The following is a 16,438-nucleotide window of genomic DNA, read 5'->3' on the forward strand; positions in this document are numbered from 1 at the left end:
TGTACTATATTTTTTTGATGTATTAGTACATCATTAATATAACAAAGTAATATAATATTCCTTTTTAGTTTATATTCATAAAATTATTAGTAACAACTTTGATTCATATTGAAAGTTCCGCATTAAGTATTCAACGTTGATCAAGAAAACAACGTGTTATGACTATGCTCCTACTACTGCATATCTTTAACTTCTGAATCATAAAACTGTGTTAAAGTAGCTAACTGGGGAAAAAAAAAGAGTAAAACAGCTAATGCTAAATTAACTCCATTAAAATTGTTTAAAATGTAAAATGAAATATTAGATATAAATAATGAAAGAAACCTTAATTTTTTTTAAAGTCTACATATTGTAATCTATACTAATATTATAAAGAGAGAGGGCGGATTTTTGTGTGTTTATATGTTCGAGGTAATCTCCAAAACCACTGCACCTATTTGAAAAATTCTTTTACTATATGAAAGGTGCTTTCTTACTGAGTGATATGTAGTAACTGGAGTAGTGTGATAAAAATTTGACTGGAAAAATAAGTTCAGGAAATGGGGCTAGTTTGTTTTGCAAAGATGTGATATTAGGTACAAAATCTAGGTTAATATTGGCAAATAAAATTCTACCACTTTCTTCTAGAAGCTCCGGATAATTTCAATCACAGGCAATTTAGATGAAGCATATAAGCGAGCAAATTACAATCAATACTGCCTGTTTCAATCTGCATGTCATTCCTCTTTCCTAAGCACCTGTAAGATTTTCATCCTTTGTTAGATTAATCCAAGTATTATTAGCATCTGCAATTGAAAAGTTCTCTTTCTGAACTAAATCAAGGGCACTAGCAATGGATTTTATTTTTTCCAAGGATGAAATGAAGTTTCATTTTAAAGTTTACCTAAAAAAATATCATTTAGTAATTACTTGAATTGTTAAAGATGCTTTTTAGTTTTTGCTGGTTTTTACCAGTTATAACCAGTTTCTGCACCTTTAACTGGCAGGGCAAAAACTTGTTTCTGCCGGCAGAAAGCCAACCCTGATTACAACACCTTTTTTTGGTAAACAGTGATAAATAATTATTGGAATTTTGATTATCCGAATTGAGTCCAGTCCGAATAGATTTGGATAATTGAAGTTCTACTCCTATATGCCAAATAAATGTTTCAGATATAAATTGTGAAGAAAAAACAAGTAAAATGTTTTTTGAAGAAAAATTCATCACTTTCAGGTTTGTCATTGATTTCACAGAAAGAGACTATGTTAAATGAATTTATTTCTTTTTAAAAAAAAGCTGCTTTAGAGTGAAATATATTGAATAGATATAAAGCTGACTGAGCAGCCGGTGTAAGCTCTTTGTAAAAGTTGCTTTTCTGCAGAAAGTCCATTTTCAAAACATCCGAGAGGGGAATGATTATAAGTTCTGTAGATTCTTCGGATTCTGCTTGAGTTTGTTGCTTGTACAAATTGTGAACTTCAGCAGCTGACAAATAGCACCTAAAAGTTCAAAGTAATTAAAAATAATAATAATAAATAAAACCACTTGAATCTAGTTATAAAGAAAATATACTATTAATATTTTCAATAAGATTGCCATTAAATTCAAAATGCAGTTAAACCGTGTTAATACGACCAATGTTCATTTTTTGGCTTATACAAAATCACTGCTAAACAAGGGCGCCCATATAGGGGGGCAAGGGGGGCTCAAGGCCCCTTTTAGAAATGAGAACTTCCTTGCTTTTAGTGCTTTTTTCTTTGCAAAAAAGTATAAAAATATCTTTTCCAGCCATTAATGAATAAGTTATTAAAAATGTCAAATTTTAATATCTGTACTGAAATTGGTTTCCATGGGGAAAATATTCTGCTAAACCATGGGGGAAATTTTCGAGCCCCCCCCTTAAAATTTTGCACATGGGCGCCCTTGCTGCTAAAACGAACATTTTAATAATTAAGTTTGTGTTACTATTGGGTTACTATATTAAAAATGTCTTGCATCTATATTATGTAAACTAAAATGATATTTATGGTTAAGGGGTCACAGTACCTTTTAAACATTTTTTTTAAATTTAAGTAAATTTTATATTTCTTTGAAACCATAACATGCATACTTGTTTTGTAATCAATAATTTATTTTCAAAATTAAAAAATATTGCCTACTTTTTTTAAAAATGCAAAAAATTGAGGAAAATTTCAATTTTTAAAAATTTTTGAGGCTTTTTTATTTTTGCACTAATTTAAAAAAACTTTTTTGCTAAACAATCACTATAATCATCTCTAAAAATCTGTGCATTCATTTGCTTATGAGTTTATTAGAAAATTTTCTGTGATTATGTAAAAAATCAAAGTTTTTTTTTTTTAAATTCGTTTTAAAGGTTTAACATGCTCTAAACATTTGAGTAATTAATAAAATGCTTATCCAATGCACAGTTTTGTCAAATATGTTATCCCAATTGCAAAAAGTATTACTTTAAAGCTGTATCTTTAATGGAAAAAAATTCTTAGGGATTCTAATGACATGAAAACACAAAAAAAAAAAAAAAAAAAAAAAAAATCATTGAGAAAAAGCAATTTAAAGTTTTTCTTTTGCATAAGAACACATAGCGAGCATGGCCTAAAACCACTCATAACTTTTAAACATTTGAACTAAAGCAATGAAACTTTTCTCCTGTGTTCAGAATAGTTTTTTAGTTTTGAAATAAGCAATAAAATTTTTTTTGATCGTTTCATCATTTTTGAGGTACTGTAAACCCCTTAAGACTAACAAAAGCCTCTGACATCTTCATGGAAAAATTTTCAAATTGAATGCTGTAATTTTTTTCCCAGCAATTTTGTGTCATTGTAGAAAGTTCACCATGTATTATGAAGCATGTGTGGAATCTTTTTGTGTTAGAGAATAAAGTTTAAACACCTCTTCACTTTTGTACAGGTCAGTCTGTTAAGGATAAATCATATGTTTATGTTTTCCTTTGTATAGGGACGGATTTAGAAGTGTGGAGGCCCCTGAGCAACAAAGGAGTGGAGGCCCCTAATCAGGGTTCGAAAAAATCATTATATTTTCGAAAATACCCGATACTTTGATATATATTCGAAGATTTTTATATATATGTATATATCCGATATTTTCGCCCCGTGAAAGTTAGGATATTTTGTAAAAATTTTATTGTGGAGGCCCCGGGGCAGTAGCCCCGCCTGCTCTCCCCTAAATCCGGCCCTGCCTTTGTATTTGTATCAGGTCTGGATCTATAAATTTTGGCCCCCCACAAAAAAATCATCAGGACCCCTAACCGCCCACTGCTTTTTGAGAGGTACATCAACACTCTTGGGTGGAATAGATATTCCTGGCTTACAGAATTAGTATTATAGAAATTTACAGAGAGATATGACCAATCACAATTAAGTTTAAAGTCTACCACAAGTCTAGTTTGTATCAGTACTAGTTAAATTCTTATTTGTCTAACAGAATAATTACAGTTAAAGAAAATTTCAGAGGCTTTAAAATGAATTGCAAGTTTGTACTAAAGCAATAAATTTGAATTAAAAGGAGCATTTTAATTTACCATAGGTTAGGGCGGAACTAGGTGAGTGCATCATGGGATTCTGACCCCCTATTAATGGGTCAAAAAATTATCTAAAATTGCATTTTGCAGATTTCAATTTTACAAAACTACTGGGAAGAGTTCCAAACTACGTATTTGTGCCCCAAATATTTACACCCGGCCCCTTCTTATTTGTATGCTAATATTTCAGTAAAGACTCCCTCCAAAATCAGCAGCTCACTACAATGTGTGATAGGTAACAAACATAAATTGTACACAATGCAGAAATGAGTCCTTGTCATGTGCATTCTACAAACATTCACATTGTTTTGAAAATAGGTTTAGTATTGTTACATCTTATTTACTTTCTATTTTAGAAGCGATAAACTAAAGATTATGCACATTGAAATTTTTGGCTAAGGGGCCATTCATTAATTATGTAAGAATTTTGGCAATTTTTGAGCCCCCTTCCCCCATGTAAGGGTACATAAGATTTTTCAAATTCCAAAAGGAACTCCCTCTCCCCCCCCCCCCCCATTAAAAAAGATTCCATTTTTGTTTTTCAAAATAATAAAATGTTGATAAAAAAGGATCAGTTTCACTAAAACTCCCAGTTTGACCATCAAAAATTTTTGTTTTTCAAATATATGATGCGATACTACTAATTAAAAACAAAACATGCCATAAATAGTATGAATCTTTAATTATATTTTACACTATTGATTCTTTGAAAAACAAGTAAAAAACAACTCTTCCTAATACTTTTTTTACCTCCCAGAAGCAAATGAAATATGATCTCTTCCAAACCACTTGACCGTGCGATTTCTAATATAAAATATTGACTTAGAAAATATTACATAGTAATGGGTTTGACCCCTCACCCCCCCCCCCAAAGTAAGGGTATGTAGAGATTTTTGTAATCCCCCTTCCCCCTTGAGACACTTGCATAATTAATGAATTGCCCCAAAATGATTTAAAGGATACTATGAATTGAAAAAAAAGAAACATATTTACTTGACATAAAACTCAGCTGATGGTCTTTTCCAGGTGTAAGGATTGTAACTAATACCCAAAAGAGTAGGTTGGGATAATTTCTCAAGAGGAATATTGATTTCATCTCTAACTTCCTTTAAAACTGAGTCAAACAGTTCTGCAGTTATAAAAGCAGCATCTTTATCACATAATTCATGTCCAGTTGATTTTTCAACTTCCTAAAATTTTTTAATTGCATACAATTTCAAACAGAATAAATAAAACGTGAAATTACTTTTAAAAGTTCTTAATATAATCACCTTCATTCATATCGTCGCCTCAGGGCAACAGTAAGATATCTAAGCCCGGAAATTATAGTAAGATATCCTAATGTTGCTCTGAGGCGACGATATGTTAACCAAGTAAAATAGTCAAATATAAGCTATAAATTTTTGAGGGATGGTTAAATCTAATGTATAAAAATCTCCTGTTGTTAGTGTTTGAACTCCTCCGAAACAGCTCGACCGATTTTTATGAAATTTTTTATGTGTATTTGGCAGGCATGAGAAAGATAGTATATTTCATATCTCTAGATAATCAGGGTGTCCCTATCCATATTTTTCTTTTTGCACTCATTGTGAAAACCATTGTAAATTGTAAAAACTATTCTTGAAAATCATTGTAAAAGCCTTGCTTAAATTAATTACAAACATTTTATTTGTAGACAAACAGAAGATGGCAAAAAAAAAAAAACATTGAGAGTAGCTGAAATTTAAGCACTACTTTCTTCGTTAAATCTATCAATAAAAAGTGAAGGAATTGTCCCACAGTTTTCTTTTTGACACCATTGGAAAAAGCAACAATTTTTACTCCGGATCTCTCTCGACCTATGGTCGAAAACCTTAGCTTCTATCTTCAAAGGAAAAAAAGTTACAAGCGTTTTTAAATCAAGTTGGAAAAATATTGTTTTGATTCAGATTGTCAACCATTTTATTTTCGCGTTTCCACAGCTACGCTTTTTGAATCCATTGTTTTCTCCTTATTTTGATTTTAATTTCTTAAACTTATTTTATTTCTTGTTTCCATGGTTACGCTTTTAAAATTCATCTTTCGCATTTTGATTTCTTAAAAGTATTTTAAATTTGTCGTCATTGTTTGGAAGGGTAATTTTGTATGGTGTTTTTTTTCTTTTATTTAAATCTGATTGTTGAATATATGTCACTTGACACAATTTTTATTCTCAAGGTAGACCGAGCAAAGCAGCTCTTGATATATAAAGCTTTGGAATGTTAAATGTGGTTTTATACTTTTTTGTTTGTTTGGAGAAACATTTATTATTGCCAAAAAAAAAAAACACCTGCTTCACTCGCAAAAGGGGTGGGTTCCGGTAGCATGGTTGCTTGGCGTGATAGACGCTGTGCAGTTCAGTCTCGGATTATTGTTTTAAAGCAACCATAAATGCAATTCATTGTTTTGAAAGAAAAGAAACATTTGATTTGTTTTTATCCGAGTGAAATGTACAACATTTTCTTCTTTTTTCTGAGGATGATTTTTGAATGTTCCACGGGATGATTTTTTTTTTCATTAGATGGATGGATTATGATAGCGTGGTGGCTGGGCGAGTTTGGAGATAAACAATAAAGTTGAGGACTCATTTTTACATTTGAAAGATATTATTTGATGTCTTTTTTGTTTATTTGGCAAAATATTTTAAATTGCAGTAAAAACCGCTTCACTCGCTAAATAGAGTTTTAAAGCAACTGTAAATCTAATTTAATGATTTGTTGAAAAGTTTTAAATTCCCAAAGAAATTTTAATAGCTTTTTTTTTTTGAAAAGGTGTGTACAAATTTTATAGAAAGAAAAATGATCATTTCACATCAGAGGGGAGGGGGAGTCGTTTTTTTTTAATTCAACAGACTTCCATTAAATTTTTAGCACGGGCATCGCTGCGCAGGTACTGCTAGTATTACATAAATTGAAAGGGGTTCAATATCAGAAATCTTAGAGATTAGAGCGGAAAATCTGTAGTATTTACTAGGGGTGACCAAATGAAAAGGTAAGAAACGACACAGTGGGTACAAACCTAGACTTGATTCAAAATATACACCATAGGCCTGAGGACAACGATCCCACTGATGAACAAGCTGCGGGATTCCTTGTTCCCAGAATTCTTGACAAGATTGTGACAAGACTCAGTTCGTGACAGTGTTGTTGACTACGTCGTCCGAGTTGAAGTGCTTCCCTCTCAGGTGTTTCTTCAGTAGACCAAACACATGGAAATCGCAGGGAGATATGTCCAGACTGTAAGGCAGATGGTTCAATTTCTCCCATTTGAACTTGTCCAGTTCCATTAGTGTGACTCTGGAAACGTGTGAACATGCGATGAACAGCTGTCAAAAATCGGATAACACTTCGCTGCTCCTCAATTGTCGAATTTTGCAACGCAAACGCCATCCTGTCCTCATACAGACTGCCACATCATTTGGACGCCGCTTTTTATAAGAGCCTTTGCTCTGTCCTTTGCATGCGGGTGTCCGTGCATGCTCTGATCTCAGTCCAGGACGCGCCAAGCCTGATCAGAGCCGTTGTGTGAATATCTTTTGAGCGCCTTTGTGCAGTGGCTTTCAGGGAAAATATAGTTAACACGTGGAGTGAGGTTCTTTAGACAAATATAATGTGGAAACAAATATACTCAGAATTTAATTCATTAAAAAAACAATGCGTAAATATTTAATTTTGGGATATAGTGTATGTTATTTCTTCATGTCTCGAAGTTATTTCGAGATCAATTGCTCCTTTGATTTGCTAAATGCGTTTTGAAAAGAAAAAAAAAATTTAAATACCATAGTTATAAATGCCTTACAAAAACATCTCTTATCTGTAATTGATAGATAAATCAAACTTTTACGCCTATTAAATTTGTACATCAGAACCAGACTGACGTAAGTTCAAAAATTGCAACTTTCCATTAATAAGTGCATTGTATGCAGAAGCCGATTCCGCATTGAACCACATGAACTCAATTCCTTAAAAAAACAGGATAAAAAGGCGCACGTCCCGTCCTTTGCTTGTGCCAGAGAAAAGTTTTTCCTTTCTCATGTAAAATCATAATAATGTGACTTACGTCCTTCTGGCTCTAAGGTACAGAAATTATGACAACAGAGTACTGATTTAATTTCTAAACTGACATATAATTATGTAAAGGATATATTTCACGATAAAATCTGAAACTAAAAACTCCAAAATGCAGGATCATCAAAAAGGGCCTTTTTTTAAAAAATAATTTCATACACAAATAGTTAAAGAAAAAGGGGGGGGGGAATCGAGAGATTATGGTCGTGTTTGGAGCTTGATAAAAGTAGATTTGCGGTCTAGGTCAAACTTTGAAATTACAACAAGAAGAGGGATGAGAAGATGGGATTCTCTTTTTGTTTTCTCCAATATTATTCAAGAGGTTGGGGATGCTCCCCCGGAATTTTTTTTTTTTTGAAATTGAAGCTTTAGAAATGCAATTGTAGGCAATCTTAAGGCGATTTTACGAGAAAAAAAGGGTTTCGGAACTCGACCGGAAAGTTTTCAAAACTGAAGTCCTACAAACGCATTTGTAGGTCATCTTTGACGATGTTAGAGGAAAGGATGAGTTCAGGGATTCTTTCTCCCCTCTTGAAATCAAAATATTAAAAACAAAATATTTAACGATATTTAATGATGTTGGGGAGGGTGTAAGTCGAAATTTGAAGTCTATTTTTATTTTCGAAATTTGAAGTCCTAAAGCGTAACTTCAGAGTATCATTTTTTGTTCAGCGAGGGGGGATCAGTGACTCTAGAGCGGAAAATTTTCAGAATTGAAGACAAAAAAACTGTAGGACATCTTTTATCACATTGGAGAAAATAGATGGGGTTTAAACATTCTCCCCTAGAAAATTGAAAATTTCCCAGACTGAACATTTAAATATTGAATTTGAAACTATCTTTGATGACATTTAGAGAAAGGATGGGATTCGGTAACTCTCTTCCGTAAATGTTTCCAAGTTAAAATCCCCCTCCCCCAAAAAAAAATTACATCATTTTAATAATGTTAGAGGGCACTCCCCATGAAAAATTTCAAAATTGAGTTCCTAAAAACAAAATCTTAGATGATTTTTTAATGAGATGGGGCCAGGGCTGAAGTCAGGGTCTCATGAAAGTTTTGAACTCACAATAGTAAATAATATAAAAATGTGCTGAACCGTATTTTTTTACATATGACAACACGAAGCAGGTGTAAGATGTACTCTTCTGATTGTTTTCTTATCTTCTTTTTGATTGACAACTCTCTTAAGATCACAAAAAGACATATTGCACAAATTCTAATACAACATATTTTTTGCAAGAACCGAAATAGGGAACAGCAAATTCAAGAAATTCGCCTTGTATGCTCAACCTTAGGTACTAATGCTATATCGAAATGGCATTCACAGCTCCACATTAGGAAGAAAAATGCTAATGCATATATTAATTAGCATCACATGCTTGCAGTGTAATAAATTTTTGCGCTTTTGAATAATATATTTAGACCACTATAGTTTAGACACAAAAGGCAATATTTTTTCCTTTTAGATAGACAGCGAGATGGATTGCTTGTTTCAATGCACAGTATAATTTGATTGACATCATAAGATAAAATGGAAAGTTCAATTTATTATTATTTTTTGTTCGGTTTTCTTTACATTTGGGGCATTTTTGATTGGTAGAGCTCAGTGCCTTTTTGACTGTGGCTCCACCGTGTGCCGCATGTCCTTGCACATAGGGACAGTGCGGGCCTGTCCCAGTCAGAGCCTAAATTGGCATCCTGAGATGTCTCGCTACATTCTCCCAAGGTGGAATATGCAAATATTTAACTGTTTAATTTTTATGTCGTTTCGTATCTTTTCATTTGATCACCCCTTGTGTTTAGTGTACCTTTCCTTCATTCCACAAAGTAAATGATTTGTAAAATGAAAAGAGCATCTTCTGTACCTCAGAAAAGAAGATTTTTTATATAATTAAGGATTTGTAAAGAGCAAGAGACAATGTGGCACCATTTGTTAACTACATAATGGCATTTGTAGAAAAGTACTTTTATCCTTGGAAATCGTGGTTTGGAGACTACTAGTTTGCCTCTGACATTTATTTGGAATTTTGATGATGAAAATTGCAGAAAACCAGCCAGTTAGGAAGGAAAACAATAGAATAGATCAACTTTTTAATCCAGAGCACTACAAATTTTCTGAATCCTGCCGCATCTGTTACACTTATTTTAAAGGTAAATAATATGATTAATATTTTAACAGGGCAGATTTTGATAATTGTGAATCTGGCGATCTTTCTTTATTGGCGTCAATTTTTGGCTAAAGTGCCTGCACGAGAGGTATTTTTCGTTGCAAATCTAAACAAAGAGAACCGAAACATCTATTCACATAGGGTTACTATAAATCTGAAGGGTTACCAAAATAAAATTATTTATGCCAAAAATAAGATGACCGCGCCAGATTCCCAATTATCAAAATATCCCCTTTTTACAAAAAAAGAAGCAAAAAATATTCTTTATGGAAATTTAACTTAAGAAAATATTTTACGTCTGGTTCTGGATGACCTCCTGGTCTATCGATCATTCCTTGCATTTCAGCCAAGTTCAAACTTCTACGCATGAATATTAAGTTTTCATCAGTAGTTTCAATAATAGAGCCAACACCAAGTGGATCCGCAAGATATGCTTGCGAATTCGAAAAATTGTCGATACCATCCCTCACAAGTTCAGCAGCATATGTAGCACAATTAGTGCCAATGAATTCTTTATAACTTGTTGAGCCAAGATGCAAGGTAACAGCTGGAATGTTTCCATCACTAGATTTATGTAACTCAACCTTGTGAAGCCTGAATTTAGAAGCATTAAATAAGTTTTTGCATTTTTCTGATTTTTGAGTCCATGTCTCTTCTATTAGCTTGTGAAGTTTTGGATGTTGCTTCATACAAAAATCTTTACTCCAGTTTACATTTACAGCATCTTTGAACAAACTCTTCCCATTAGAACAAAATATGTCAACAGAATTTTCTAAATCCATATCACAATATATTTAAGGGACAAAACCTACAAAATTAAGAAACAAATATCAACATTAAAATGTTCCAAAGGAGTTTTTTGTTCTGTCAAATGGATTTAAAATTTTAGCTTAATTTCAAGAATTTTGAATCGAATGCTTATCTTCAGATAAGACTTCAAATTGCTGTCTGCTACGCTTTTCAGCACGCGCAGGCGCGAGAAGCTACAGTCACAGTTAAAATTTAAGTGTTTCGTTTCCTTTCTCAACAACTCTTCACACATCTGCTGGAGAGAAAGATTAGAGTGGAGCCTGCCATCTCGAGTACTCCAAATCGCCATCGCGCAGATCGCTCGGCGACTGAGGCTCCCAAATATTTATTAAATCTGAATTCACTATTTCATTTTTGGAACCATTATTTTTCTTTCCTCACGAGCAGTTTTGGTATTTTCAAGTTTCTTTTAATTTGGCATAAAATTATAAGAGCCATAAAAGTTAGACATCAAAATCTGCTAAAAATCAAAGGTACGTTTAAAATATTTGTGAAAAGAAAAATATTATAATTTCATAGAGATAGGAAATGTCGTTCTTTCTAATGATCCGTTCTTCAGAGGATGTTTGATTTTTTAAACCGTTCATCGAACGCTTTTATTTGAACGACTTCGATCATTGAAAAAAGCTGCAAGCTTACATACATTAGCATCATGTACGTATAACTCTTGCTAAAGATCAAAGAGTCTCAGCTATTTCGCACGAGGGCGTATATAAAGGAGGGGCTGAGGGGGCCCGGGACCCCTCCAAAATCTGGAAAAGAAAAAAATGAAGTTGGCTATTTTTGGTTTTAGTTTCGCACAAATAATTTCTAAACTTTTTGCTACAAATAAATAAATATTATAGTGATAATAAGAATTATAATGCGTTAGATCAGAGATTTCCAAACTGGGTGCCGCAGGAAAAGGTGAATGGTGCCGGGAAGTGGTCTATGGTAACAATATGTATATAAAACTAGGAAACCGTGGAAAAATTCTAATTCTTAAAATGGCGCCGCGAATTGTTAAAGATTGGGAACCCCAAGTGTCCCCCCCCCCCAAGCTCAATGGCCCAAATTCCCCCCCCCCCCAAAAAAAAACTTTCTTGCTTTCGAATTAGGTTAAACATAACTTTAGTCTTTAACTTCTAGTTAAAGGCACGTATGGCGCTAGGTCAATATGAGTTTAGTCATGTATCTACGATCCACAAATAGACATTATTCCGTCCATAAAAAGCTTATAAACTGAAAAAAAAAAAAAGCCGAGCTGATATGTGCATCACATTACTTCCTTTTACGCTAATTTAATGATAATAGTGCCTTGGACTTGGAGTAAGTAAAGAAACACTCCAAATATTTTCGCCCCAAGTTTCTTGCGAACCGAAGCTAAAAAAAAAAACGTTTTACACATTTTACACAGATTAATTTTCCCAATATTGGCAATTTTAATGTGATTCAGTGGTTAACTAAATTGAAATAGGATTTAAAAAAAAAAAGAAAAACCGCCAAAATTATCGCCAAGTTGGTGACAAAAACCTTGGCGATACATCACCAAATGTTTACCAAATTATAATATCACTTTGAGTTTGCATTGAAATGAACTATGATTTCCCCCAAAAAAGGTGTAAGACCCCCTTTGAAGCATCCGAATGCAACCAAAAAGGGAGGTGCACAACTAGATCCCACTAGGAATCTACGTACCAAATTTCTAGGACAATACCGTTCTTGAGTACGTCACGAGAAAACTCGTTGTAACTAACTCTAGTATCTTCAAAATGGATATTTCGGGTGTCTATACGTTCTTATTACGTGTGGTCGGGTTGAAGAAAAAAAATTGCTATTCATTGGGAGCGAGCAAAATGAAAATTGAGGCTGTTTTTTGAGTAAAATTTCCTTTGCGAATACAATACTTCCTTTTTGTAAAAGGAAGTAAAAATGATATAGTTGCATGGAGGGGGGAGGGGGTTGTAGCACCATAAAGATCATCTGATCTGAAATAATTCTGAATTGTTGACCCGTCGCGCCTTCCAACGCTATGGGACTGGACCGGACAATTTTTTGAAACCGAAATTCCTAAAACGCAATTTGAGATGGTCTTCGTTTGTGTTAGGGAGAGAAATGCGAGTTTGAGGGCTCCCCTTCGAAATGTTTTCAAAATTGCAGTTCTAAAAACGCAGTATTTGACCATCTTTGTTGATGTTAGGCAAAGAAGAAATTCGAAGGCTCGGCCTCAAAAAAGTTTCGAAACTTAATTCTGAAAAGCGCGAATGAGGACTATCTTTGGTAACGTTAGATGATTGGCAGTTTTCGAAATTGAAATTGTAGCCGACCTTCGATGATCATAGGGAGATGAGTTTCAGAAAGTTCTTCGCGGAAATTTTTCAAAAATGAATCCTTGAAAACCAAGTTTAAGACGATCCTAGCGAGAGTGAGAGGAGGGAAGCTAATCAGGAAAGTTTTCGAACTTGTAGCTTGAAAAACGCAGTTCTGGTAAATCTTTGGTAATGTTACGGTTCGATGGTTTTCCGCTGTAAGTTTTCAAAGTTGAAACTCCAAAAACGCAATTATAGATTACCTTCATTTACATTAAGTAGTTTTCCGAAATTGATGCGCCAAAATCGCAATTGTAGTCGACTTCAATGACGTGGCTTAGCAACAGTAACACTAAGAGTGGGCGTATAAAGTTTGTGAGGCCTCCCAACCCCCTCCCAATTTGAAACAAAGTCTAGATGAAGTTGTTCTTGTATTCTGTGCAGGGGCCGGCTTTAGCAGTTTCGCCACGGACTAAAATGCAAAATGCCGACTCCTCCCCACGTTTAAACTATTCAAAAATATATTGTCCATTAAATACGAGCCAATAAATCCTGTAAATAATTAAAAAAAAGTTAAAAAATAAAACCATACTTATTAAGGCTGTAATTTAAAGTGTACAAAAGGGGGGGGGGGGTGGACATCAAAACAGATACCTCACTAACAATCTCAGAAATGGACTCAATAAATAAGTCATTTAGAAATCGCCATTTAAAAAGTAAATAAATAAATCAGGATGAACTTTTTATTTTTAAGTCACATACATTTTCAGTGGCGCAATCAGGAAATATCTAAAGGTGGCGCACTTAAAATTTCCCGTAGCTGGTACAGGGGAGTCCGGAGGTCCTCCCCCGGAGAAATTTTTGAAATTGTAGTCTTAAGAACGCAGTTTCAGACGGTCTCTGGTGACATTACGGGGATTACAGTTTTGGGTGGCCTTCTAAGGACATTTTTAGAAACTGAGCTCTTAAAACGCGGTATTTGTTGACGTCAGGGTAAGGAATGGGATTTAAGGGCTGTCTCTGGTTGACTTTTTTTGTACAGTAGAGGGAAATCGATCAAACCTTCCAACAATTTTTCAAAATTGAATTTCCAAAGCGCAGTTTCCGACAGACTTTGATGATTCAACCGAAATTCAAAAAAATAGAATATCAGAACTGTTTGAACAAAACTTGTACCTGAGTCGGGAAAAATGAACGCATGCAAATAAAAAAGACTAAAACTCGTTATTCATGAATGGATAAATCAATTTAAACAACTTTTCAGATATTATTTAAATTATGTTTCATACGGATGCAAATGAGGGAACAGCCAAACGTGTTTGAGCAAACAGCCCTAGATCTTCCAACCTCTAGTTAAGCTTTTTTCTTCTCCTCCCACCCGAAATTTTTTTTTTCACATGACAATTTGATCGGCACCCCTGGAAGCCTGGTGGAGTCAATTTGACCCATCAATTACCTGTTAGCTTAGCTCCTATCTTCCACTCTTTAGAACTTTGAGAACTGCATTTTTAGAGAAGGCAGAAAAATATTTATTGCCGACCGGTTTTAGGTCCCCCCCGGAGGCGGGGGGGAGGAGTTTCTTTCTCGACCACACTGGTTGCTTCTCTCCACACTGGTCACAGGGTGCAAGGTACAAAAGCAAAGATCGGCAATTGATGAAGCCGAGCGCGCAGAAGAAACAGATCATAGAAAGTTCAAAGCGAGGCCCTTCGGTTTTTCTTTCTTTCTTTCTTGCTTTTTTTTTTTTTGATGAGAAATTTTTTTGTTTTATCTGTCTTTTTTCACTGATTCCGGAGTGAAAAAACAAAAAATTTTCTCGGAACAAAATTCAATCTGAGAAAAATTTGGAACGAACTGGAGATGCGAGTCCCTATGAGGCGCGAAGCCGTGGGCTGTCGCCCTCTTCGCCCACGCCTTGCTACGCCTCTGAGTGGATGGGGTTTGGGAGTTCTGTCTTAAAATTTTTTCAAATTGAAGCCTTGAAAACCCAGTTTAAGACGATTTTGTATGAAGTTTACGAAAGTGAGGGAAGGAGGGACACTCCTCAAAAAATTTCTCGAAATTGAAACTTCTAAAATGCAATTGTAGATTGTCTTCGATTATGTTAGGAGGAGGGGGTTCATGGGCTTTCCGTCGTAACTTCTTCAAAACTACAGCTTTGAAGACTCTTAATGAGCACTCTTCTGTAATTTCTTCAAAGAAGTTGCATAACCCCAAAAGATGGGTCACAGACATAAAAAGTCAGAAATAATCAAAATAAATTCAGTGATATAGCTCACGTCAAAATTAAAAATTTGAGAGTTTTTACGAATCTAACACTTTTTTCTGGTTATCAATACATCGTCGCCTCAAAGCAACAGTAGGATATGTTACTGTTGCTCTGTGGCGAAGATACACTCCTGTTTGTGAAAATTGCAACGCCATGAAGGAAGCATCATAGTTAAATGAAATTTAATACACAGTTGAGTGGTATTGGTACAAATAAATGATTGCATTTTCAAACCAAACAAACAATAAAAAGAGATAGAAATTAGTATTTTGTGTGGCCACCACGCGCCGCAAAGAGAGACTGCTACACGACTCGGCATGGAGTGAAACAAAGTTTGAATATCTGTCTGTGGAATTATATTCCATATTGTTTGTATGCGCAACCACAGTTCGTCTGTCGAAGCAACAGGACGAGGATCACGAGCGAGACGCCGCCCAACGAAATCCCACACATTTTCAATCGGTGACAAATCCGGGGAATATAAAGGCCAAGGAACAAGGAAGAAGCTGTACCTGCTGCGAATCAAGGAAGGATTTGACAGTTCGAGGGCTGATAAGAGTCATTTTACTCTGGCTTATGATTCTCAGCGTCAGCTGATATGGAAAAAATTGGAGACACATTTTTATCGCTCTATATATAAGCGGAGAAATAGGCCATAGAGATGATCCGGGAGATCAAAATTAATTAAGTATGTTAATTTGACTGCAGTGAAATTATCCTCCCACACCCACATCTGCTCTGAAAAAGCATTGCTTCAGAGTTGATTTTTGTGGATGGACAAGTCCTCACAGGACCTGTACCGATGAGGAGCTTCTAGAAAGGGAATATACCAGCAGAATGGATTTAGTGAATTGAACTGCTTGCTCGTCTGATTTAATCCCATCAGAATGTGTGAGATGCTTTAGGGATATACCTGGCAGCAAGGTCGTATCCTCTATTGAGTACCACACATATAAAACTTCTTGATGAGTGGCAAGTCTTATCTCAAGAGCTTCTGGGTAATTTAGTACTAGACGTGAACAGTGTCGTGTAACCAATGCAGTTAGGGGACACATCGACCTCTGATGACGAATTTTAAATGTTCCACGGGATGTTTTTTTTTCTTTTTTTTCGTTAGACGGATCGATTATGATAGCGTGGTTGCTGGGCAAGTTTTGCGATAAACAGTAGAGATGTGGAATTATTTTTACATATGAAAGATATTATTTGATGTTTTTTTTTGTTTATTTGGCGAAATATTTTAAATTGCAGTAAAAACCGCTTCAGTCGCTAAATAGA

General features: G+C 34.7%; 1 protein-coding gene across 1 annotated transcript; it reads right to left on the bottom strand.

Moving 5' to 3' along the window:
* Positions 1-1,262: 1,262 nt before the first annotated feature.
* On the bottom strand, positions 1,263-10,739 carry LOC129220390 (uridine diphosphate glucose pyrophosphatase NUDT22-like). Its single transcript, XM_054854803.1, has 3 exons — positions 10,090-10,739; positions 4,533-4,729; positions 1,263-1,479 (listed from the first exon to the last, which is right to left on the bottom strand). Exons 1-3 carry the CDS (start codon positions 10,573-10,575, stop codon positions 1,266-1,268), a joined length of 897 nt encoding a protein of 298 aa, XP_054710778.1. The 5' UTR covers positions 10,576-10,739; the 3' UTR covers positions 1,263-1,265.
* Between the last annotated feature and the right edge of the window lie 5,699 nt (positions 10,740-16,438).

The sequence above is a fragment of the Uloborus diversus genome, chromosome 4 (genome assembly GCF_026930045.1).
Source record: "Uloborus diversus isolate 005 chromosome 4, Udiv.v.3.1, whole genome shotgun sequence".
NCBI classification, from domain to species: domain Eukaryota; kingdom Metazoa; phylum Arthropoda; class Arachnida; order Araneae; family Uloboridae; genus Uloborus; species Uloborus diversus.